The sequence below is a fragment of the Saccopteryx bilineata genome, chromosome 3 (genome assembly GCF_036850765.1).
Source record: "Saccopteryx bilineata isolate mSacBil1 chromosome 3, mSacBil1_pri_phased_curated, whole genome shotgun sequence".
NCBI lineage: Eukaryota > Metazoa > Chordata > Mammalia > Chiroptera > Emballonuridae > Saccopteryx > Saccopteryx bilineata.
The window spans coordinates 305,924,368-305,949,899 of record NC_089492.1 but is presented as its reverse complement, the minus strand read 5'-3'; the positions used below and the strand labels follow the sequence as shown (position 1 = coordinate 305,949,899).

Genomic DNA, 25,532 nt, shown 5'->3' with positions numbered 1-25,532 from the left:
AGTCTCAAGTATCCAAGTTTCCTGTCATATGAAATAGCCCTTTCTCCTGCAGTGATCTGTATGATATGCGATCGTCTTGACTGGACAGTTTCTGTGCTTTATGGAAACTCTTTTTAGGGTGGTCCATACCTGTGATTGCCGCCTTCAGTTGATGTGATTGCTTTATTTCTGTAAGAATTGCTTTTTTTTTTGTATTTTTCCGAAGTTAGAAGCGGGTGGTAGTCAGACAGACTCCTGCATGCGCCCCACTGGGATGCACCTGGCAAACGCACTGGGGGGCAATGCTCTGCCCATCTGAGTTGTTGATGTGTTGCAGCGAGAGCCATTCTAGCGCCTGAGGCAGAGGTCATGGAGCTGTCCTCGACACCTGGGCCAGCATTGCTCCAATGGAGCCTTTTGCTTAGGGAGGGGAAGAGAGACAGAGAGAGAGAGAGGAAGGAGGGGGGAAGGGTGGAGAGGCAGATGGTGCTTCTCCTGTGTGCCCTGACCGGAAATCGTACCCCGGACTTCCACACACCGGGCCAACACGTTACCGCTGAGCCAACCAGCCAGGGCCTATAAAACTTGCTTTTTGATATCCTGATAGTTTTCAGCTAACAACAGTACAAAAAAAGATAGAAAAAAAAGAAGGAGTCCTATGTCTCATCTTCACAGTACCTTTGGTCTCAACAGAAGTACTATATACAATGAAAAGTTATATCTTAGATTAAAAACGGTTGTAAGAAAAATTAACCCAGCAATGAAAAAGTGTCTGTTTTTTGCCAGAATTGTACTTTCAGGAGTGGGTGTGGCTCTTCAGTAAGGCTTTTTTTTTTTTTTTAAAGGGAGAAAGAGAGGAAGATAGGAAGGGAACGAGATGAGAAGCATGAACTCGTAATTGTGGCACTTTAGCTGTTCACTGATTGCTTCTCACACGTGCCTTGATAGGGGCTCCATGAAAGCTAGTGAGCTCTTGTTCAAGCCAGAAACCATGGGCTTCAAGCCAGTGACCATGGGATCATGTCAGTGATCTGAGACTAAGCCAGCAATCCTGTACTCAAGCTGATAAGCCCACACTCATGTCAGCGACCTCAGGGTTGTGAGTCAGCTCCCAGAGTTTTCCAAATATGACTATGGTGGGGGGGTTCAAAGAGCTGAACCTGAATGTGTTTGAGGAACTCTCAGAAACCTTGTCTGGATATTGCATAATTAGGAAGGGAGGAAATGACGGGAGACAAGGACAATGAGGTGGCAGCAGGGAGTTCTGAGATACTTGATAAGTGGTCACACGTCACTTATCAAGGCTATTTAAATCCTTGCATTCATTACAAATGATTTGAGAAACCAGTAGGAACTTTTGAGTAGAAGACTGGCATTATTTAAGTAATTTTAAAATTGAATTACCTTGGCTCTGGCCAGTTGGCTCAATGCTAGAGCGTCGGCCCAGCCTGAGGATGTCTTAGGTTTGATGCTTAGTGAGGGTACACAAGAAAAGCGACCACCTGCTTCTCCACCTCTCCCCATTTTCTCTCTCTCCCCCTCCTGCAGCCATCGATTGATTGGTTCCAGTGCATGGGCCTCGGGCTCTGAGGATGGTTCCATGGAACCTTCATCTCAGGCACTAAAAAATGCCACTGTTGCGATTGTGGCCCCAAATGGGCAAAGCATTGGCTCGCACAAGGATGCCAAGTGGATCCTGGTCAAGGTGCATGCAGGAGTATGTCTCTATCTCCCCTCCTCTCACTTGGAAAAAGAAGGGGGAAAAATGAGCCACCTTACCTATTGTTTAGAAGGTAGACATTATGAGGGAAGAGAGTGTGCTGTTATAATCCCGGTTACAATTTGTGACAACAGAACGCTGCAGATTAAATTTCAAATATAAAAGATGTATGGGACAAAATTTAAGAGTGATGTGCAAAGTCCTAAATTCCCTGAGCTAATGAAGAGAGCCATTTCAAAGTGTCTGTAGTTAAGAGACAGGAACAAAAGTCATAGCAGGTGCTCCCCTGTTACCATGCCTGGTGGAGAATGTCACCCATCAGGAAATAGCATGCCGCCTCTGGTAGTCGAGGACCTTAGTCCTACAATCACAGGAATTGAATTCTGCCAACAACCAGTGAATATGGAAGAGGTCCCAGCTCCGGATGAGTTCACAAGGCCTATCTGACATCTTCACGCAGTTTTGAAACCCTGAGAAGAGGACTCAATTAGACAAAGGGGTATATGCTTGGACTCCTGACCCAGGGAAACAGATAAGACATGTTTATTGTCTGAAAAACTTTTCTGATTGATACCATGTGTGAAGGATTGCCAACCAGAGAAGCTGACCCAGCTGGGCTGTCTAGCCCCCAAAGTGAAAAGGTTACAGTGTTGTACCAAACCTTGGGCACACCAAAGCAGGCATCCACCATAAATTACATTGTTCACATACACTGTCTGGTATGGCTTAATTTCTCAGTGGTAGAGCGTCGGCCTGGCATGTGGAAGTCCTTGTTTCGATTCCTGGTCAAGGCACACAGGAGAAGTGCCCATCTGCTTCTCCACCCCTCTCCCTCTTATTTCTCTCTGTCTCTCTCTTCCCCTCTGGCAGCTAAGGCTCCATGGGAGCAAAGATTGCCCAGGCTCTGAGAATGGCTCCATGGCCTCCGCCTCAGGTGCTAGAAGGGCTCCTTCCACAGTGGAGCAAGGCCCTAATGGGCATAGCATTGCCCCCTGGTGGACATGCTGTGTGGATAACAATTGGATGCATGGGGGAGTGTGTCTGCCTCCGCACTTCTAACTTTGGAAAAATACACACACAAAAAAAGACACATCCATCGGGCAGGATATCTCAGGGAGTCACAGGTTATTCACCAGTAATGACTCAGGGCCAGTCTTCTCTTTGGAATGTGCGCAGATGGTGGGTCCGTGCCTGCTGAGTTAGCGCTTGACTGCATGTCATCCTCCCTCTTGATGTAAGAACATAAGAAGGGCATTGTGTTCCAGGAAGACCGTTAGTGACTTGATTTCAGGATCTCTTGTTCAGCTTGGGGATTAGTGCTTTGATAGGGTTAGGGTGTCGGCAGAATGAAGAAGAATGGCACGTGGTTGGAATACCATAACCCTCCTCAGTCTGTTACACTTCCCTGGAAATCAGATGCTGAGGGTCCACACCCGTTCTCACCACGTATTTGTTCTGTCCACCTGGCTCTGCGAGTGCACCTGATCACACTGCTCAGTGTTTGGTGCTCTCTGGTTGCTTTACTGAATTCCAGAACCATGTGCCTCACCTTTTATTCTACATGTTTTGAAACACTGTATTATTTAGTAATCTTGCTTTCTATATGTCAATGAGATCCATGCTACTGTTTCAGATAAAACCTTATTTAAGATGTACATGTTCCCTTGGTTTCTTCCTTTGTACTTGGCTGTGCAATAATAATCTTAAACTTTGTTTCACAATGAACTACAGATTTTACTTATTCTGGACTTCAGTGATTTTCCTCATTTTACTAATAGGCATTTGACCTACTCAGTGGCTCAAGTCACGTAACCTTTATTTTCATTTTTTATTATTAACTGAGGTGGGGATGCAGAGAGACAGACCCCCACATGCCCCCCTACCTGGATCCATGCCCCCTGTGTTGCTCTGTCCATCTGGGGCCATTGCAATGTTGCTCGTCAGCTGAGCTACTTTAGCACCTTAGGAGAGGCCATAGAGCCATCCTCAGCTCCTGGGAACAACTCATTCCAATCAAACTATGGCTACAGGAGGGGATGAGAGAGAACGAAAAAAGGGGTTGGGGTGAAGAGGCGGACGAGCATTTCTCCTGTGTACCCTGACAAAATCTGACCCAGGACATCCAACTCCAGGCTGTTGCTCTACCATTTAGCCATTTGGCTAGTACCCAGAAGTTATTCTTATATTGTTACTTATTCTATTGTTTCTCATATGAACAAGAGAAAACGTACTTTTGCGCTGGCCCGTATTTTCTGGCATCCTGTACCACTTAGGTCTCCATGCTTCTTTACTATCTTTCACAGACTGATATCAGGCCTTTATTTCTTTGCTTTAGGTTTCTACCCCTAGAGTTACTAAAGTGGGTATCTTATAAATTAATTAAATTCTAACACTATCTGCCTGGAATTTGTGTCAGAACCTACAAGGTAAGAGTTCAGTTCCACAAGACTTCCTCTACTTCTGATGTCAGTTTTTATGTCCAGATTGTAATGTGCGCTTCTGACCAACTGGCTACAATTGGAGGTTCTCATGAGTCCTTCCTTGGATTCAGTTAATTTGCTAGAGCAGATTACAGAACTCAGAGAAATACTAATTTTTACTCATTTATTATAAAAGAGACAGGTGAATTGGTATATAGGACAAGGTCTGAAGAATTCCTAAATATAGGCACCTCTCTGCCCATGGAACTGAGGTGAACCATAGAGCAGGCACATGAATGTGTTCACTATCCCAGAAACTGATTGGATATGAATAATCATTTTTATAGAGCTTTAAACTCTAAGCCATTGCTTCTTTCCAAGAGGACAGTTGGTGGGTCTCAAAGTAAACCTTTCACTCAATTGGATCTTATGGTAACTAACTGCATCCTGAGGCCATGTAGGAACCCTGTGCTCAGTCTCTTCATTAGCATAAACTCTGTCTTTTGAAAGAGTTCTTTTATGTCAAATGAAAGATACTCTCACTTAGTAGATTATGAGAGTTTTACAAACTCAGTATCAACAACTGGACAAAGACCAAATACATTTCTTTTTAAAAAAAATGTTTTATTTTTCTGAAGCTGGAAATGGGGAGGCAGTCAGACAGACTCCCGCACACGCCTGACCGGGATCCACCAGGCATGCCCACCAGGGGGCGATGTTTTGCCGCAACCCGAGCCATTCTAGCACCTGACGGAGGGGCCACAGAGCCATCCCCAGTGCCGGGGCCAACCTTGTTCCAGTGGAGCCTTGGCTGCGGGAGGGGAAGAGAGAAACAGAGAGGACGGTGAGGGGGAGGCTTGGAGAAGCGGATGGGTGCTTCTCCTGTGTGCCCTGGCCAGGAATCGAACTCGGGACTCCTGCACACCAGGATGACGCTCTACCACTGAGCCAACCGGCCAGGGCCCAAATACATTTTTTTTTTTTTTTTTTTAAATAACGTCTTTTTTTTTTTTTTTTTTTTTTAATTTTAATTTTATTTTATTTATTCATTTTTTTTTTTTAGAGAGGAGAGAGAGGGGGAGAGAGAGACAGAGAGAGAGGAGAGAGAGACAGGGGGGAGGAGCTGGAAGCATCAACTCCCATATGTGCCTTGACCAGGCAAGCCCAGGGTTTCAAACCGGCGACCTCAGCATTTCTAGGTCGACGCTTTATCCACTGCGCCACCACAGGTCAGGCCCAAATACATTTCTTATTCTGCAACACATACAATTGTCACTAAATATTTAATCACCTGAAGGCATTTTTTAGGGGTTTTGTGTTAATCTTTGGGGTTGAAATGCAAGGTTGTCCACAGATTTCCAATGTCTCATCTTCATCTCTCCCACCATGGATAACGTCCACCTTGTCTTCATTTAGCCCATTACAAAGACAAGTGTCTAGATATTCTGTGTCTTGCAATCTCATTTGTTCTTGTCAGAGTAGCATACTCTGTATTCTGGTTGCACCCAGGTTGGCACTATGTTTAGCCTTGGAGTCCATGCGGGTGCTGATAGTTGGTTGCCTGTTTGATTTTTTAGGATCGCATGGCTGGTTGAAGAACTTGAAAAACACATCGGGTGAGCACATTTTCCTAGCAAGAGAAGAGCTTTAGGAAGTCATTTATTTTGCCCAACTGCATCCAGACACTATGTAGGAATCCTGTGATAAGTAACTTTACCAGCATGAACTCAGTAGTTATTGAAAGAGTTCTTGTTGGCCCTGGCAGGTGGCTCAGTGGATAGAGAATTGGCCCAGTGTATACATGTCCCAGGTTTGGTTCCTAGTCAGGGCACACAGAAGAAGGAAACATCTGCTTCTCTCCCCTTTCTCTCCCTCTTTTCCTCCTACAGCCAATGGTTAGATGTGTTGCACCATGGTACCTGGCACTGAAGATGACTTGGTTGGGTTGTGTTCACTTCAAGTGCTAAAAATAGCTTGGTACTTGATTATTGGCCCCAGATGTGGTTGCCAGGTGGATCCTCGTCAGGACACATGTGAAAGTCTGCCTCATTATCACTTCTTCTCTCTCAGGAAAAATAAAGGAAGTAAAAAAGAAAAATGTTTTTTTCTTTAAAACAAAATATGCTTTTATCACATAGAAAATTGCAAGTGTTATACAGGCTCAGTGTCTAGAACTCTGGTCGAGTCCATAAATATATTTCTTATTTGAATAACACTAAAGCTTTATCACTAAATAGTTACTTTACACAGAGGCATTTGGTAAAGACTTTTATTTCAAACTAAGATTATGAAAGGCTACAGAATGATTCACTGTTGTTTTCTTTCCTAGAACTCAGGGAAGTTAATGAGCCTCTGCAGAGTCACTTTCAAGCTCCAAGCATTGATAAAAGTGGGGAAGAATGCTGTGAACATGATATGTTTGCAAATATTGTAAATCAGAGTGAAAGCTGTTTCCTATTGAGGAAGAACTGTGAAATGTTGGAGATATGCGAAAAACCCTTAAAATCAAAATTAAGTTTTGAAAACCAAACCAGAAGTTTTAAATTAAAGAACTCTGTTTACTTAAATGGAGATGGGACGTCCATTCTGCATGGTAACCATGAACTATTCTGCACTGAAATTAGGTTGCATCCCAGTACCAAGTCCATCGAAAACAAGTCCCAGGTCATTCCCCAACAGAGAACTCACAGTGTTGAGAAAGCCCACACGAGCACTGAATGTGAGAATGCCTTCATCAATATGGCTCAGCTCACTGATTATCAGAGAATTGATATTGGAGGGAAACCATACGGATACAGTCTGTGTGAGAATGCCTTCACCAGACAGTCCAGTTTTACTGAACATCAGAAAACTCATACAGGAGAGAAACCATATAAATGCAGTGAATGTGGAAAAGGCTTCCTCAGGAAGAGTCTTCTTATTGCTCATCATCAAACTCATACAGGAGAGAAACCCCATGGATGCAGTCTATATGAGAAGACCTTTTCTACAAAGTCTGATCTCCATAAGCATCAGAAAATTCATACAGGAGAGAAACCTTACAAATGCAGTGAATGTGGGAAAGGCTTCATCGAGGAGAGTCGTCTTATTGCTCATCAGCGAACTCATACAGGAGAGAAATTGTATAGATGCAGTGAATGTGGAAAAGGCTTTTCAAAGAGGTACAATCTCATTATTCATCAGGAAACTCATTCAGGAGAGAAACCCTATGGATGCAGTCTGTGTGAGAAGACCTTTGCTACAAAGTCTAATCTCCATAAACATCAGAAAACTCATACAGGAGAGAAACCTCATAAATGCAGTGAATGTGGAAAAGGCTTCCTCAGGAAGAGTCATCTTATTGCTCATCAGCGAACTCATACAGGAGAGAAATTGTATAGATGCAGTGTATGTGGAAAAGGCTTTTCAATGAGGTACAGCCTCATTATTCATCAGGAAATTCATTCAAGAGGGAAACCCCATGGATGCAGTCTATGTGAGAAGACCTTTTCTACAAAGTCTAATCTCCATAAACATCAGAAAACTCATAAAGGAGAGAAACCTTATACATGCAGTGAATGTGGGAAAAGCTTCATTGAGAGGAGTAGTCTTATTGCTCATCAGCGAACTCATACAGGCGAGAAACCCCATGGATGCAATCTATGTGAGAAGACCTTCTCTACAAAGCATAATCTCCATAAACATCAGAAAATTCATACAGGAGAGAAACCTTATAAATGCAGTGAATGTGGGAAAAGCTTCATTCAGAAGAATCAGCTTATTGCTCATCATCGAACTCATACAGGAGAGAAATTGTATAGATGCAGTCAATGTGGAAAAGGCTTTTCAGTGAGGTACAGCCTCATTAATCATCAGGAAACTCATTCAGGAGAGAAACCCTATGTATGTAGTGTGTGTGGGAAAGGCTTCAGGATGAAGGTAACTCTCAATATACATCAGCGAAGTCATTCTTCAGAGAAACCGTATATATGCACTGAATGTGGCAAAGGCTTTAAGTTGAGGAGTAGGCTGTTTTTACACCAACAAACTCACACCGGAGAGAAACCATACATATGCAGTGATTGTGGGAAAGGCTTTCTAGTAAAGAGCAAGCTACTTGTACATCAACGGACTCATACAGGAGAGAAGCCCTTTGTATGTGGTATATGTGGGAAAGGCTTCAGCATGAAGAAAGTGCTCACTGTACATCAGCAAACTCATTCTAAAGAGACACCGTGTATATGCAATGAATGTGGGAAAGGCTATACTCTGAAGAGTAGTCTGGTTGTACATCAGAGAACTCACACAGGAGAAAAACCATACGTATGCAGTGAATGTGGAAAAGGCTTTCGAGTGAAGAGCCAACTAACTGTACATCAAAGGAGTCACACAGGAGAGAAGCCATATGTATGCAGTGAATGTGGAAAAAGCTTTCGAGTGAAGAGCCAACTGACTGTACATCAAAGGATTCATACGGGAGAAAAGCCATATGTATGCAATGAATGTGGGAAAGGCTTTCCAGCGAAGTGCAGACTGATTAGACATCAAAGCACTCACACCGGAGAGAAGCCATATGTATGTAGTGTATGTGGGAATGGCTTTCGAGTGAAGAACAACCTGACTGTACATGAAATGATTCATACAGGAGAGAAGCCGTTTGTATGCAGTGACTGTGGAAAAGGCTTCCGAGTGAAGAATCAACTGATTTTACATCAAAGGACTCATGTGGGATAAAAGTTCTATGTATGCAGTGTATGTGGGAAAGGTTTTGCCAAGAAGAGTCTTCTCACTGTGTATCAGTAAGTTTAGTCCTAGTGAAACCGTGAATAAGCAGTGAGAGGGAAAAGGCTTCTCCATGAAGAGTATTATAGGTACAGTATATGTATGCAAACTGACACAGAGAAGCTATACAGATGCAGTGATTATCGTGAAGCCTTCTTTTTAAAAAATATTGATTTGAACTAGAGATAAGAGCAGTGTAGGAGTGGAGCAAGAAGCACCAACTTCTCGAAGTTGTTTCTCATATGTTCCTTGATCAGGTACACCTGGTATTTCAAAGCAGTACCTCAACTTTCCAGGTCAACACTACTATACCTCACAGGTCAGGCATTGTGGTAAAGGCTTTAAGAAGATAGCCTTATGGCTTGACAAGGTGTTGTTGGTAGAGTCGATAAAGTGTTGAGCTGGGATGCTGAGGACCCAGGTGCAAATACCCTAGGTTGCCAGCATGAGTTCAGGATCACCAGCTGATCACGAAGTCACCGGTTTGAGCATGGAATCATAGACATGACCTCTTGATCATTGGATTAAAGCCCCAACCCAGCTTGAGCGTGGGATAATACACATGACCTCAAGGTCTCTAGCTTAAACCCAAGGACACTGGCCTTGAGCATTGGGTCACTAGGTCAGCCGGAGCCCCCCAGTCAAATCATGTATGATAAAAAAAATCAAATATCAACTAAAGTGCCACAAAAATGAGTTGATGCTTTTCATTTCTGTCCCTTCATGTCTGTTCCTGTCTGTCTTCCTGTGTGTGTTTCTATTTTTTTTTTAAAGATATACATCATGGAATATCACCAATCTGTCAGAAAAGACTTCATTTGCATGTACTCAAATGTGGAAAGATACTCTCATTGATTAAAAGTTGAGCGAGTTGGCCCTGTGCTCTGAGGATGGCTCCATGGCCTTTGACTCAGGTGTTAGGATATCACCTGACATAATAAAAATTTCAGGAATTCTAATAGCTGGGTACTTGCATCAACTACATCACTGTGATAAATTGTAATTTTCCAAGAACAAATGATTTTGACCACCTTTGATATGCTCATTTGCCATCTCCTTATCTTTGGAAATGTCTGCTCAAGATCTTTTCATGTTTTTTAGGATTGTGGACTTTTAGGAATTCTATGATGTGGATACTAGTCTTTTATCAGATAAAAACTTCTTTGATGAGTGTGTTGAGATTCCATGTATTTATTCATTCATTCAGTCAGTCAGTCACATGCCAATGGTCCTCTAAGTGTTCCAGCATCATTTGTTGGTTTTTACACCATTGAAGCCTTATTACCTTTCACAAACTGTCGGGAGCCGATTCACTAATGCTGGCTAACTAGGTCACAGCAGGAGAAGATCCACAACTGCTGGTTGACAAAGTCACAGCAAAAGAAGATAGAGTCACCGCAGTAAAGACCAACAGCTGCGGGTTGACAAAGTCACCGCAAGGAAAGGCACAACGACACTTCCCCCTTTAATCTTTTGAATTAATCTGGCCTTATATTCCCCCCTTTTCTGGGTGTGTGCTGTTATTTATGGCACAGGGATAATAGTACCATGCTTTCCCTGTAGATTTGTAGTAATTTCTTTGGAAATGAGACAGAAGGTGTAAGTTGCACAGAAAAGCCTGTAAGCCCCTTGAACTAGGCTCATAAACATAAGAGGCTGGCCATGATATCCCTCATAAAGGGTTAAGTTTGTAGGAGAACTTCTTCTTATTAATCATGTTAGAAAGAATATAGTTAGAACTTAGCTAGTATATGAATATAGTAAATGAATAAAGTTTAACTAGACATTAGAATCTTAGGTAAAGTGTTGTAGAGTGGCCTGTTGCGTGGCCTTGGATAGGAGTGCAGCTGGCAAGTAAAGAATGTTTTGTTAAAAGACTTGTTTTGTCACTGAAGACAGTTGCTGGGCTTTTCTCAGTAAAACATTCTCATGAGATTTTTGTATTTTCCAAGAATAAGGAGAGAAATGTGGTGGGATTCATAGCAGCAATAGCAACTAATGTCTTCTGATATTATGTTGCTACTAGCTATCTTGCAGGTGCACTCTATGTATCTCTAAGTAAAAAATTACTCTTTATACTATGTCAGTTTCTTAATAGCAAGCCTTTTGTAGTCTTGTGAGAAAAGAATTAGGACACTGCATGAACTCAAGGCCATTTGCCTGAGCAAGCGGTGGTCCTTTGCTAGTCCTTGATGATTTCGTCTGCTATCTCTTTCTGCGCCCTTGACTCACAACAACAGTAAAATAGAGTTATTAATTAGTACTAATCTTTTAGAAGTTTGTACCGATATTATTACTATTCAAGTTATTGTATAACTGTACTTTGAATGACTTACCACCTGACTTGTAGCTTATAAATATGAATTAACTGTTATCTAAAAATATGTAACCATAGTGAAACTAAAACAATGATGTATTCAAAATACCATGTGATTGTAACTTAGTGTGTGTGCATAAAAAGTAATGTTAGACCAGCCATTGAGAGAGATGCCTGGCAGTAAATGCTAACCAGAGAATAAAGAGAAAGAAAAGAATTCGGCTCTCTCGCTCCATTTTCGCCGACGCCGTCTCTTCCTGTGGGACCCCTGGATCCTCCCCCCGGGGCTGGACCCCGGCAACAAACAACTGAGTGTATATGATTTGTGCAGGTCTTTTTATGGGATCTCTATTCTGCTCCATTTATATGTACGTTTATGGTTTTACAAGTACTATCCATACTGAAACTACATATAATTGTTGAAATCTTTTGATGGGGGCCCTGTACCGTGGTTGTTTTCGTCAAAATCGTTCTTGCTATATATTAAGTGTAGAAACCTGGCAAATATTACCTTTTCCAGGAGATTAGCTGTGAGACGCTTTTATATTTTGTACCCCTAGTTAATTGTGATAAAGACTTCAATTCTGAGGTATCTTTTCCAAAATGCATTTCCACTCTTTAATGTGACAAACTTAGTACAACCCAAAAGATGGATTAATATACAAAATACCTCATGAGTATGTCTTAAATTAATTGACAACATAAATGAGAAAAAAAGAAATGGTCACAGAATAGAGAAAATCAAGGAAACATGAAGTGTAAAAAATAATTGTAAAACAAATATTAATCGTATTGTAGGTACATACTGCAACAGAAAAAGGACGACAGTGGAAAAACTTGTGAAATCAGAGTAAAATCTGTGATTTAGTTGCAGATTATAACAACATGAATTTCTCAATTTGACAAATGTACCATGGTTGTATAAAATGTTCACATGATCAGAAGTTTAATGAAGGTATATGTGAATTCTTTATAGTAGTATGTAGTGATTTTCACATAAATATGAAAAAATTTAAAGTTTAAGAATAGTTTTAATATATGTGAATTAAATCTCAATAGAACTAAGAGAAAAAAAATGACCGCCAGATAGGTGGTGGCTCAGTGGATTGAGCTGAGGTCCCAGGTTAAAACCCCGAGGTCATTGGCTTGTGCATGGGCTCATCTGGCTTGTGTGCAGGCTCACCAGCTTGAGCACAGTGTTGCTGGCGTGAGTCCACACCATCATTAACATTATCCCATGGTCGCTGGCACGTGCAAGAATTCACTGGCTCCACTGGAGGCTCCCCTACTTGACAAGGTTCGTATGAGAAAGCAATCAATGAACAACTCTACCGACACAATTATCTCCGTCTGTCTCTCTTGCTAATTAAAAGAAAAAAATGGAGCCCTGGCCGGTTGGCTCAGTGGTAGAGCATCGGCCTGGCGTGCGGGGGACCCAGGTTTGATTCCCGGCCAGGGCACAGGAGAAGCGCCCATTTGCTTCTCCACCCCACCCCCCCTCCTTCCTCTCTGTCTCTCTCTTCCCCTCCCGCAGCCAAGGCTCCATTGGAGCAAAGATGGCTTGGGCGCTGGGGATGGCTCCTTGGCCTCTGCCCCAGGTGCTAGAGTGGCTCTGGTCGCAAAAGAGCGAAGCCCCGGAGGGGCAGAGCATCGCCCTCTGGTGGGCAGAGCATAGCCCCTGGTAGGTGTGCCGGGTAGATCCCCGTCGGGCGCATGCGGGAGTCTGTCTGACTGTCTCTCCCCATTTCCAGCTTCAGAAAAATACAAAAAAAAAAAACCAAAAAACAAGGAAAAACGTTATCTATTGATAATTTTACCTTCTCATAAATATTTCCATATTACAACGTCTTTATGTATATATGTAATATTAAGTGGGTATAATACAATTGTAGGTGAACTAGTAGGACATTAACTCGAGTTATCTAAAAGTTATGGTTTAAAAAAAGGTATGGCTCTTGGTTGGTTAGAGCAGTGGTCCCCAACCCCCGGGCCGCGGACCATACGGGTCCGTGGGCCATTTGGTACCGGTCCACAGAGAAAGAATAAATAACTTACATTATTTCCGTTTTATTTATATTTAAGTCTGAACAATGTTTTATTTTTTAAAAATGACCAGATTCCCTCTGTTACATTTGTCTAAGACTCAGTCTTGACGCTTGTCTAGGTCAAGTGATACATTCATCTGTCCCACCCTAATGGCTGGTTCGTGGCCCAAAAAAGGTTGAGGACCACTGGCTTAGAGCATTTTTCCAAAGTGCAAGTGTTACTGGTTCTATCCCTAGTCAGTGCACACACTGAAACAGATTGATGTTTCTGTTTCTACCTCTCTGTCTCTTTCTCTAAAATAATATAAACACACACACACACAAAGTATGCATTAATGTGGGCTACACAGGGTGGCTCTGTCTGGAGCATGTGGAGTTCTGACACCCTCTTAAAGCCTAAGCTCCAAGTTCTCATGCTTTGCTTTTGTAACCTGTTCCTGAATATTTCTCCCATTTGCTTTGATAAGTTTTATACTTGAACCTCTTATACTTAGATCTGAATCTATTTTACTGAATTCTTGTTTACGGCTGGAGTTAGGGTCTTAGTTTATTTGTCTGGCACTAGATTCACAATTATCCCAGCATCTTTTGTTGAAAGGACAGTACCGCATTAGCTTATCATGGGACCTTCTTAAAAAGAAATAGACCATGATATTTTTGGATTCTCAGCTCTGGTTGGGCCTTTTTCACTGGCCCCAAAACGTGGCTGGTCTCACTATCAGAGCCAGGCCCGGACACAGCGACTTCAGCTCATGCTGCCGCTCTTTCTCCCGGTTGGTGATGGCCGCCTCACGGCACCCACTTCCCCAAATCTTTTATTGTTGTTAAAAACCAGTTAGTGCACCAATAACTCCGCTAGCAGTTCCCGTTTGTGTGCCTTGACAGGATGTATGACCCTTTCTCTGTAGGAGTTCATTGCTGTTTTACTAACACTTGAACTCCTGGACATTTAGGGGAAAAAAAATTTTTTTTTTACAAGGATACAGAGAGTCAGAGAGAGGGATAGACAGGGACAGACAGGTACTCAGAAGATGAGAAGCATCAATTATCAGTTTTTCGTTGCGACACCTTAGTTGTTCATCAATTGGTTTCTCATATGTGCATTGACCGCGGGCGGAGTAGCCCCTTGCTCGAGCCAGTGACCCTGGGTCCAAGCTGGTGAGCTTTGCTGAAACCAGATGAGCCTGCGTTTAAGCTGGCGGCCTCAGGGTCTCGAACCTGGGTCCTCGGCATCCCAGTACAACGGTCTATCCGCTGCCCCTCCGCCTGGTCAGGCTAGAAAAAAAAATTTTTTTAATCGTTTTTTAATACTAACTTTAAAAATACTATAGCCATATGGCATTTTTACCGAGCTCACCGGGCGCCTTCAGCTCCCGGGGTACTTTGCCTCCGGAAACTTCAGTCTCTTAAAATACACTCGTATTCCCCAAAAGCAAAGTGCCGTGAAACAAAATAATTTGAGGATCTTCCGACGTTCCAACCGCCCCAGGTTACAGGCTCCGACACGGCTGCTTTACTACTTACGCGTCAGGCCTCCCAACATGGCGGCCTCCAATGCGGCTCGCCGAGCAAGCGGGCGGTCACACACCGCCTCCCAGCGGAGCGAGGGAAATCGCCCGCGTTTCTTCCAGCGCTTCAGATCCTCGTCAGTTGCCGTAGGCTGACGATCAATTTGGGGGACATTCCCAGGACCCGGATTAGTTTGCGGAAGTGTAAAGGTCAGACTTTACGCGGGCTGCAGAAAACCAGGCCAGTGAGCAGTTGTCCTTTTGTTTTCTGAAAAGTTTTTTTCATGAAAGGTTTGTTTCTACTAGGGTACCTGGTATCTCAGGGTGGAAGTGGTGCAGTGTGGACCCTGGAGGGATGAGGTTGGGAGGAGTCGTGTGGAAGGAACTCGCAGGTATTTCGGAGGATGCAGGTGACTGCCTGTATTTGGTTTGATTAGCTTTAGGATCATATAGCGACTAAAAGTCCGTAGACAGCAGCTACCGTGTCCCGACTGTCATGGTCTTTGCCGGTCACTCTGTATGTAACGGGTGGAAGCATTTAAGATGATGGCGATATCAGGGTCAAATTTGGGATTTAAGGGTCACAGTGTAGCAGGAATTAGCCGCAAACGGAGGATAATAGACACCCAGACAACTTGATCGAGGATTTATTGGCACCTACGTGACTTTTGTGTTTCCAGGAGGGAAGGCATGTGACAAGAGTTTTTTGAACTGTTTGTCTTTGACTATTCATATAATCTGTTCTTCTTGCTGGTGCTGCAAGTTTATTAAAGGGAACTGATAACCAGAACCACAGCTGTGGTTTGTTAGTTTTCAAACTTTCTCAGTCAGCCCTTCCTCCTTCAGTTCGAAACGCAGAGATCACTGGCTTCAGTGTAAGATCACAGACATTGCAGGCCCTCTCCTGCATTCTTCTGGTTTCTTTTCTCTCGTCAGGATGGTCCTTATGTGAGAGTGGCTGGTCCCGCTGTGGGAATAATAAGGGTGTGTGGTCAGTGTCTGTGGTCCAGAGAGTGTCGTGAGGCTGAAGCTTTGGAGGCCCTGGACCCCAGGGTGGTGGTTGGGATGAGGTTTCAACCTCTGCATTTGGGACAAAACGGAATCCATAGCCTTCCACCGCTTGAGTATAGGGCAGTTTATCCAACTGTTAATTAAACTTGTGTTGTTTGCATTTTGGCCTGTTATGAATAATGCTGCTGTAAGAATTCTTGTACATACTTTCTGGTTCAGATATGCCCTTATTGGGGTGGAGGGAAATATAGCTTTGCTATAAACCTCAGAGAAGGTGGTAGAGCCCAGGGCAAGCAGTGGAGAGCTGCACCCATTGGTCACTTTTGGTTGCCACTTTCTCACTGCAACGGCAGAACTGAGTCCTTTGGACCAAGACTTTTGGTCCTCAAATCAAAAATATATATATCTGTTCCTTTGCAGAGTATATTTGCCAACACTTGCTCTCAGCTTTTAATATGTAGCACTGGGCTCTTTTTCTTATTTCCTGACCCACAATCACACTTTCTTCTTTGATAACATAATCTCCATTTTATTTAATATCCATGGCCTGACCTGTGGTGGCGCAGTGGGATAAAGCGTCGACCTGGAACACTGTGGTCGCCGGTTAGAAACCTTGGGCTTGCCTGGTCAAGGCACATATGGGAGTTCATGCTTCCTGCTCCTTCCTTACTTAGTTACTGGGGAAGCCTGCTGGAGGCCCTAGGGCAAACAAGGACCACACCCAAACAGCTCCTTCCCTTCTCCTCTGTACGTCGGTGGGAGGACATAGCAGGAAAAGTTCTGGTTTATATATGGGAAAGTCTTACTTTTCCTCAGAACACTTTCTGGGAACTTCTGGGGACCAGGTTGTATTTTCTACTCCTATGGCTGCTGGCCATACTTCCATATGGTGTTGGCGAGGGGGAAGGGCCATGCCCCGCACGGACCCCACTGCTAGTGATTGAGTGTCTATGAAATGAGTTTAGCCTGACCAGTGGTTGGGTGCAGTGGACAGAGCTTCCATCTGGAATGCTGAGGACACAGGTTAGAAACCCTAAGGCAGGCGTCCCCAAACTAAGGCCCCGCCGCAATTTCGGAAGGGGCACCTCTTTCATTGGTGGTCAGTGAGAGGAGCATGTATGTGGTGGCCCTCCAAGGGTCTGAAGGACAGTGAACTGGCTCCCTGTGTAAAAAGTTTGGGGACCACTGCAAGGTCATGAGGTTGAGCCCAAGGTCGCTGTCTTGAGCAAGGGGTTGTAAAGTGCTGCAATTAAATCCGCGAATTACATAACCAAGTCCAAGTGAATTTTTTTTTTTTTTTTTTTTTTTTTTACAGAGGCAGAGATAGACAGGGACAGAGAGAGATGAGAAGCATCAATCATCAGTTTCTCGTTGCGCGTTGCGACTTCTTAGTTGTTCATTGATTGCTTTCTCACACGTGCCTTGACCGCGGGCCTTCAGCAGACCGAGTAACCCCCTGCTGGAGCCAGCGACCTTGGGTCCAAGCTGGCGAGCTCTTTGCTCAAGCCAGATGAGCCCGCGCGCGACCTCTGGGGTCTCAAACCTGGGTACTTCCGCATCCCAGTCCGACGCTCTATCCACTGCGCCACCGCCTGGTCAGGCCCAAGTGAATTTTTGAGGAATTTATTAATTAGCCAGCTAGCTACACAGGGCACGATCCCAAATCATGTAGGCCCTCGTACCGTTCTAGACCTTCTTTTATACAAAATCAAGTACTGGTTGGGGTGGGTAAGGAGGGAGCATGGTACAATAGTCAGTTACTAACAAGCTTGCAACATCTATCTATAGGATCTATTAACAGGAAAAGCATTCTTACACCACAAGATAACACAGTAGTGATAATTATTTTACATTCCCGGCAAAGATATTCCCAAATCTTCTAGTGTCTACCCCGCATCCCTGTCACCACAGCGAAATGGTTAGCTTAGGATAAGGAGAGAGGCCAAATGAAAATACTTTTGCTAAAAGTGTTGTCCCTACTTGTTTAGTTTATAAGTTTTAATACATATAAAGGATTTCAAGAGGGATGATTATTAGAAAGCATATAAAATGTTACAGAATCAGGTTTTTCAATAAGGGGAGTGGTTTCGTGATCCCTTTGTTTAGAGGTATAGTCACTCTCAGGATTCCAGGAGAGGAAGAGTTAGAATCAGTGAGCATATCTTAATTTTTACTTAAGATATGTATACATTGTCTTCTAAAGGATCTTCAGGAAGGGGAAGAAGGAGTTTCCAGAAAAGTTTTATCCTTCCAGAGTACTATATGATTAGTTACTAACTAACTTTTGCCCCTTTAATCTCTTTCTCTGGGTTTTTTTTCTTTTCAGAGAAGAGGAGTAAGAAGGCCTGACTCTTCCTTTTAAAATACTAATGTTAACAATTTTTGCAATTCCTTGGCACCTTATCACAGGGTTACTGGCTCAGCTGGAGCCTCCTGATCAAGGCACATATGTGAAAGCAATCAATGAAAACCAAGGTACAACTACGAGTTGATGCGTCTCATCTCTATTCCTTTTTTTCTATCTGTCCCTGTCTGTCTTTCTCTCTTTCTCTCACTAAAACAAAAAATATAGGAATGAATTTAGTTACATGGTGCATGCACTTTGTTCTACCTATTTAAGTGAATATGTGCTTAGTAGATGCCTGGTCTTGTGATAAGGTACCAAGGAACTGTAAAACTTGGTATTAGCAACGCTATTTTAAAGAGGAAAAGTGCGGCCTTCTACCCCCCCCCCCCAACCCCTTTCTGTGGAGAAGGGGAATAGAAGAATGCAAGAGCTTCCTGGCTTGCAGGGGCAACTGGGTCAGATAAGTCATAATTTAACTACAGAGCAAGGAAGATTGAACTTCTCTGAGAATCTCTTCATTTCTCTTTTCTTAAAAACCTTTAGAAAAGAATGTTTCTGTACCTTAATCAAGAATTCCTATACTTGGACTCACCCTAAAGTCATGAGAGTAAAGTATACCTCTAGACCAGTGTTTCCCAATCTTTTTTGTGCTATGCCCCACATTAACCTTTCTAAAATTTTTATGTCCCCCCCTATGTAACATACATAATTTTTAACATTAAAAAATTGATTTGTTCACTTAATAAACATAAATGATAGGTTCTAGGAAGAAATCACTATGAAATTCTTAACAAAACACAGTAAGTAAAATTTCAAAACATAGAATGAAAAACAGAAATTTAAATTCCAAATAATTTTAATACAGTTTTTTCTATATTAATTTATTATTTTAATTTAGTGTGATCTTTGCACTTGATGCTTGCTGCACAGAGATTTTATATTAGGTTCCAATTTGGTTAGCTTTAGTCTCCAGTCTCCACGTTGTGTTATATCCAGCTGATTTCTTTTTTTACCAGTAAATCATTTACAGCACTAAATCCACATTCAGCTAAAAATGAAGATGGAAACGGTAGCAATAGTTTTCTTGCACATTTGGTTGAATTTGGGTATTTGATTTCTGTTTCCTCACAAAGCCATGCCATCGCTCCTTTGATATTAAATAAAGCTTTAACTGACTCATCATTTTGCAATTTTGCGAGTTCTTCTTGATACTGCATATTTGATATATCAGACAAATCCACTAACATTGGCTGCATCATCCATGTTGGAAAATCAATTTGTTTTAAATCAGAAAATCTTTCTTTTAAATCAGCCGATAGAATATTCAAATGATTGACAATAACAAGTAAAGCGGTATCAGTTATTTCACATTTTTGGAGCCAATAAAACTGTTTAAAGTTTTTTTTGTTAATATGTTTCTGACATAACTCAATATTGGTAATGAAACCAAATATCTTTGCTTTTGCATCGACAAGAGTTTTATTTGTTCCTTGAAGTTGCTTATTTAATATATTTAGTTTTTCAAAGATATCGGCTAAATAACTCACAAATGCTTTACCATCTATTGTTAACAGATACTTCATTTCAGGTTTGTCGCTTAAAAAATCACTAAGAGTATCAAACAGTTCCATAAATCTTTTCACAGTTTCCTTTAGATAGCCATCTTACTTCAGAATGAAGTAAAAGTCTTACATGATCTTCATTTTGTTCTTCACAAAATAGCTTGAAAAGATGCTCACATTTGGCACTAGCTTTAATAGCATTAACACACTTTATTACTGTATGTAATACTTCATTCAGAACAGGCGAGATGTTTTTAGCTACCAAGTTTTCCCTATCAATAACACAATGCGCAAGAATCATTTCTGGATTCGCATCTTTCATCAATTTTAAGCAGCCTTTTTTCTTGCCCATCATATTGGGAGCACCATCTGCAGCACAAGATGTTATATTTTTCATTGGTATATCATTGACATCTAAGTAGCTTTTTAGCTTATATATATCTTTGGAGGTAGTGGTGCTTTCTAATCTTCTACAGAACAACATTTCTTCAGCAAAATGTCCTTTATCAATATATCTTACGTAAGTTATCAATACTGCCTCACTGTCTCTCAACGTTGATTCATCCATTTGCAAGGAGAATTTTCTTGTTTTCAGCTTTTCAATAAGTTGTTTTTCAATATCCTCACTCATTTCGTCTATTCTTCTGCTAACAGTATTGTCACTGAGTGGCATAGCTTTTACATCCTTGCCATCTTTTTCAAGAACCGTCTTAAGAAATGCTGATATTGACGGTTTTATTAAATTCTCTCCTATAGTGTGATTTTCTCCAGTTTTAGCAATGAATAAAGAAATTTGATAACTAGCCTCAAGAACACGATTATTAGTTGAAGTATGAGCAGTAAATAGAGACTTTAATGTTGTTCTTTTTTCAAAATTTTTCTTTAAAGTTTTAAAGTAACTCAAATCTGAATTAATATGAGCACTATGTTTCGCCTTCAAATGCGCCTCAAGACGACCTCGTTTCATTGATTCGTTGGTCAAGCATTGCTGGCATAAAAGACAAAAAGGAATCTGCTCATCGTGAACAGCGGGTATGAACCCAAATTTTAAATATTCCTCCGAATATTGACGAGTTTTTTTCTTGCTTGCACCACTCATTTTACTATAGGCTATAATAAAAATAAGATAAATTAATACTAATATTAAAATAATGTGTTAAAATATATTCAATGTGACACAGAGTAAACGTATACTAAAAATTCATATTTATTTAAATGTATATAACACATTTACTACACTACCACTGCAAATCAAAAGGTATCTATATTTTTTCCACTTGACAAAATTTTCTGGAAAGTTATGCTTCTAAAATTAAAATTGTCGTGCATGCACTATTATAGCCCCAATAATATTTATAAAATATTATTGCTTTCTAGCCCCGATGCAAGAAGTACTTAATAAAGAGTTTAATATTGATCAAAATAAAATCAAATACCAATTATATCTATACAATATATATGTATATTTATTAAATCAACGAGCTTTTACAACAGTTTTGACTGACACTTATTTCAAATTAACACCAACTGAATGATGTGATACACTACAGAAGTTGCGATGGGCCAATTAGGTGAGAATAACTGCGTTGTTTAGCGAGTTTTTAAAACGTCCGGGGTTCCCCGCGGCAGACAGCACGCTCCGCTGTGAACCCAGGACGAAGTTTACTTGACGCCAATCACCCAGTTGATATTTTGGTCTCGTCAAACGAAATTATACTTAATTATTATTTACCGCAATTATTTAAGAATTGCATTTTTTGTTAAATTTGGCACCGATATCTGGCATTGCATTTAAGTGGCCCGGGGCGAAAGAGTTAAAGTCGTGTCGAGTCCATTTTCAAATTGCCCCCCTTAACTATCGAATTGCCCCCCTGTGGGGCGTGGACCCCACGTTGGGAAACACCACTCTAGACAAAGGGATCAAGAGCCCTTCCTTACTCACTCCAACCGGTATGTGATTTGGTCTATAAAATCAGCCACAGAGTTGTAGGGCCTTTCTACATGATTTGGGATTGTGCCCCATGTAGCTAGCCAGCTAATTAATAAACTCCTCGAAAAATTATTTGGACTTGGTGTCTCTGTATAACCTAAGGATTAGAGTACAATACTTGACAACAGTCTCTTTTAAATAACTAATTCCTGAATATACATTTAGTTATCTTTCTTACTTTGCAGTTTGCACTTTTTCTTATCTCAAGCAGTGACTGCACTCTCCAGTACACAATAGGAAAGTGGGTTTGTCGTGGACATCTGTGTCCTTCCTGATGCCTCCTCATATTACTCACCTGCCACAGAGTCTACAGTTACCAGTTTTTAGAGGGTAGGATCCTAAAATATGATTCATCTGGGATTACAAGTTTAATGACATAAAAATATTTATATTCTTTATTTTTTAAATTTAAGAGGGAGAAGAAGGAGAGAGACAGAAACATGGATTTGTTTCTGTATGTGCCCTGGCCAGGATTATAGTATTCTTTAGTTATTTTAATGTGGTTTGTGTTAGAATTCATGGGAGTCCGAAAGACCAGAGTAACAGGCTTTATTGAAAGGAAGAAAGGAACCCTGCGGGGCACTTCTCCTGGGGGAGAAGAGCACAGGTTACAGACTAGGGGCGAGTTATATAGTGTTCGGGAGAGCCTGAGGGGATACTGAGGCAAAAGTTCTGGTATGTCCGGAATGCTCCTCCTTGGGGGGCTTCGAGCATGTTGGGTGTTGAATCAAAAGTTCTGGTTTGTTCTGAGCCCCTCCTTGGGGCGGCTTGTCAGCTTTTTGGAATTCTTCTTTCTCAGGGTCAATAGTCCAGTAAGGGTGAGGTCTGACAGATAAGCGGAACATCAAGAGGGCAGTTTGGAATTTACATATCTATCAGTTTGTGTCTGCCATTAATTTTTTATATACATTGTGAAAGGCAGAAACTGCGAGACAAATTGAAAATATGAGGCTGGTGTTTTCTGAAATGAAAGTTTATTTTAAAAGCACCTTGCCTGACCAGGAGGTGGCACAGTGGATAGAGCAGGGGTCTCCAAACTTTTTACACAGGGGGCCAGTTCACTGTCCCTCAGACCGTTGGAGGGCCGGACTATAAAAAAAAAACTATGAACAAATCCCTATGCACACTGCCCATATCTTATTTTAAAGTAAAAAACAAAACGGGAACAAATACAATATTTAAAATAAAGAACAAGTAAATTTAAATCAACAAACTGACCAGTATTTCAATGGGAACTATGCTCCTCTCATTGACCACCAATGAAAGAGATGCCCCTTCCGGGAGTGCTGCGAGGGTCAGATAAATGGCCTCAGGGGGCCACATGTGGCCCGCGGGCCGTAGTTTGGGGACCCTTGGGATAGAGCATCAAACTGGGACGCAGATGACCCAGGTTTGAAACACCGAGGCTTGAGTGCGGGCTCACCAGCTTGAGCTTTGAGTCACTGGCTTCAGCATGGGATGATAGGCATGACCCATGGTTGCTGGCTTGAGACCAATGTCACTGGCTTGAGCAAGGCGTCAGTCACTTGCTCTGCTGGAGCCCCCAGTCAAGGCACATATGAGAAAGCAATCAATGAACAACTAAGGTGTCGCAACAAAGAATTGATGCTTCTGATCTCTCTTTTTTCCTGTCTGTCCCTCTGTGTCACAGAAAAATAAATAAAAATAAAAAAGCAGCTGGATGGGAGCATACAAGCGGTCGGAGACCAGCAGACAGGTGTCAGCCTCAAGCTCGGGAGCAAGCCTTAGATATAGGGGTTGTTACAAGCCTTTGCTGCCCTGGGATCCTTGCACCGGGTTAACTCAGATTAGCATATTGTGGGTTTTGTGGCTTTGGTACTGACTTAGCGTGGGAATTCTGCTGCAGAGACACAGGTTCTCTTTTTTTGTTGTTCTGGCTTAAGGTTTAATCAGTGAGGTTCTTTCTGGTGACCTTGGTAAATTTTGAAGACAGCCAAGAGGTCAGTCTCTCAGAAATAGCTGGGAGCCGAGTCTGTGGTTAGGCTTTTACAAACAAATGTTGTGATTTTAAACTCCCCTAATGGTCAGGTCACTCCCCAGGCAAGCTTTCCCAGACATTCCTGGGAAGGTAAACTTTTGCTACATTTCAAAGTGAAAGCCAGGCAGCTTGAGGTGAATATGAGTTTTCAGGGGCTAATTTACCCCTAACATTCCAGCTTTTTGTTGTTTATGGAAAAGGGCTGAAGGTCTCTTGTCTTCCATGCTGCTTCCTGCTGGTGGTGGAGTTCTTGAGTTGCCTTGGAAACTGTATACTAATTTCCACATTGCCCTGTAAGAAAGAAATAGCGGTTTCTGGGGGCAGCCATGTTTTGCTCCCTGCTATGGTGGTATTTACTGCTAGCAGGAATTGCAGGGCCCTCCTGAACCCATCTTTTATATTCTTTAACTCTTTAAGTCTATTTTCTCTAATTCCGTACCATTCCCACTTGGGACCTGAATATACTCGTTGTGGCTGGCCCACGGCATGTCCCAACTCCCGAAGTTATTTTGAGAGTTACCAAGAGAGGGGTGAGCTGCACTGGCCTTCTGTGCTGGAGTTGGTGAATCCCTGGAATGGGGAGAGACTGGTTGTTGAGGGCTACATCACCATTGGGAGAGAGGTATGTCAAAGCACAGGCTCCTGCCCAGGTAGTAGGAAGGCCAAGGTAGCGTCCTCCCGGCAGAGGAACAACATTCCCTATTGTGTCAGGCAGGGAGGGAGATGAATTGAGAGGAGGTGAGAAAGAGGGTAGGGAGGTGTGCTCCTTTCTTGGGGTTCTGCTGTGCAGACTGATAATGTAGACGCTATTCCTGCTCCAATAAGGGGAGAGAGATGGGTAGTTGCTTGTTGGGTGCAGTGAAAATGAGGGGGACATCAGGGTGGGAGGTGATCCAGGGGAAAAGGGAGAGGAAGGGGAAAAGAGGAATTAAAAGAAGGGGCTTGTAATGTAGGAAAGGAGGGAAACCCGACTGGTTGGAGGAAGTGGCTGTTTTCCTCAGGAAACACCTGGTGGTCTATCGGTCACGACCAATGTGTGGTTGGAAGTTGCAGTGCTCTTTCTGGCAGGTGGCCAGCTAAACCATTCCCTGAGGTTCTGCGGAGGCACAGGGGGCTTGACTTGATTTAGTAGGAGAGTGTGTAGAACAACAGGCCCTTTTATAGGGGAAGAGTTAGGAATGTGTGTTTTTAAACTTTTGACCTTAGTCTGGAAACATAGGGAGGCTTGGTAAGCTTGGGAAGTTACATAGTTATGAAGAAGGGATCTTGCAGCGGTAGAGCGTCGGCCTAGTGTGCGGAGGACCCGGGTTCGATTCCCGGCCAGGGCACACAGGAGAAGCGTCCATTTGCTTCTCCACCCCTCCGCCGCGCTTTCCTCTCTGTCTCTCTCTTCCCCTCCCGCAGCCAAGGCTCCATTGGAGCAAAGATGGCCCGGGCGCTGGGGATGGCTCTGTGGCCTCTGCCTCAGGCGCTAGAGTGGCTCTGGTCGCAAGATGGCGACGCCCAGGATGGGCAGAGCAACGCCCCCCTGGTGGGCAGAGCATCGCCCCTGGTGGGCGTGCCGGGTGGATCCCGGTCGGGCGCATGAGGGAGTCTGTCTGACTGTCTCTCCCTGTTTCCAGCTTCAGAAAAATGGAAAAGAAAAAAAAAAAAAAAAGAAGGGATCTTGCCACTTCAGAAAAACTAGTGCCCCTTTGTTCTGTGCAGGCTCGGGTTGTTTTAATGGTGTCCCACTGAGCAAGAAGTACTGGAACAGCAGTGTAGGCGGAGGACGACAGGGAGAGACAGAGCCAGCAACCCTGAGCTAATGTCGGCTTTGTTTATTTAGGAAGGAGTATGTGAGATTAAGAGTTTGTTCTAAATATAAAGGAGT

The 25,532-nt window shown here is 42.7% G+C and overlaps 1 protein-coding gene across 3 annotated transcripts in view; it reads left to right on the top strand.

The window, feature by feature from the left end:
• LOC136332025 (zinc finger protein 615-like) overlaps window positions 1-25,532 on the top strand; it is a 76,005-nt gene that overhangs the window by 19,650 nt on the left and 30,823 nt on the right. For 2 of the 3 annotated variants that reach the window (XM_066271246.1, XM_066271245.1), the window contains exon 1: window positions 14,947-15,041. Coding sequence is in view for 1 of the 3 variants with exons in the window: in XM_066271244.1 (XP_066127341.1) it covers window positions 5,697-5,735; window positions 6,449-8,832 (2,423 nt within the window). In the remaining 2 variants the exon portion in view is untranslated. Of the gene's footprint in view, window positions 1-5,696; window positions 5,736-6,448; window positions 15,042-25,532 lie in introns of those variants that run through there. The other variant, XM_066271244.1, reaches the window with a different exon arrangement.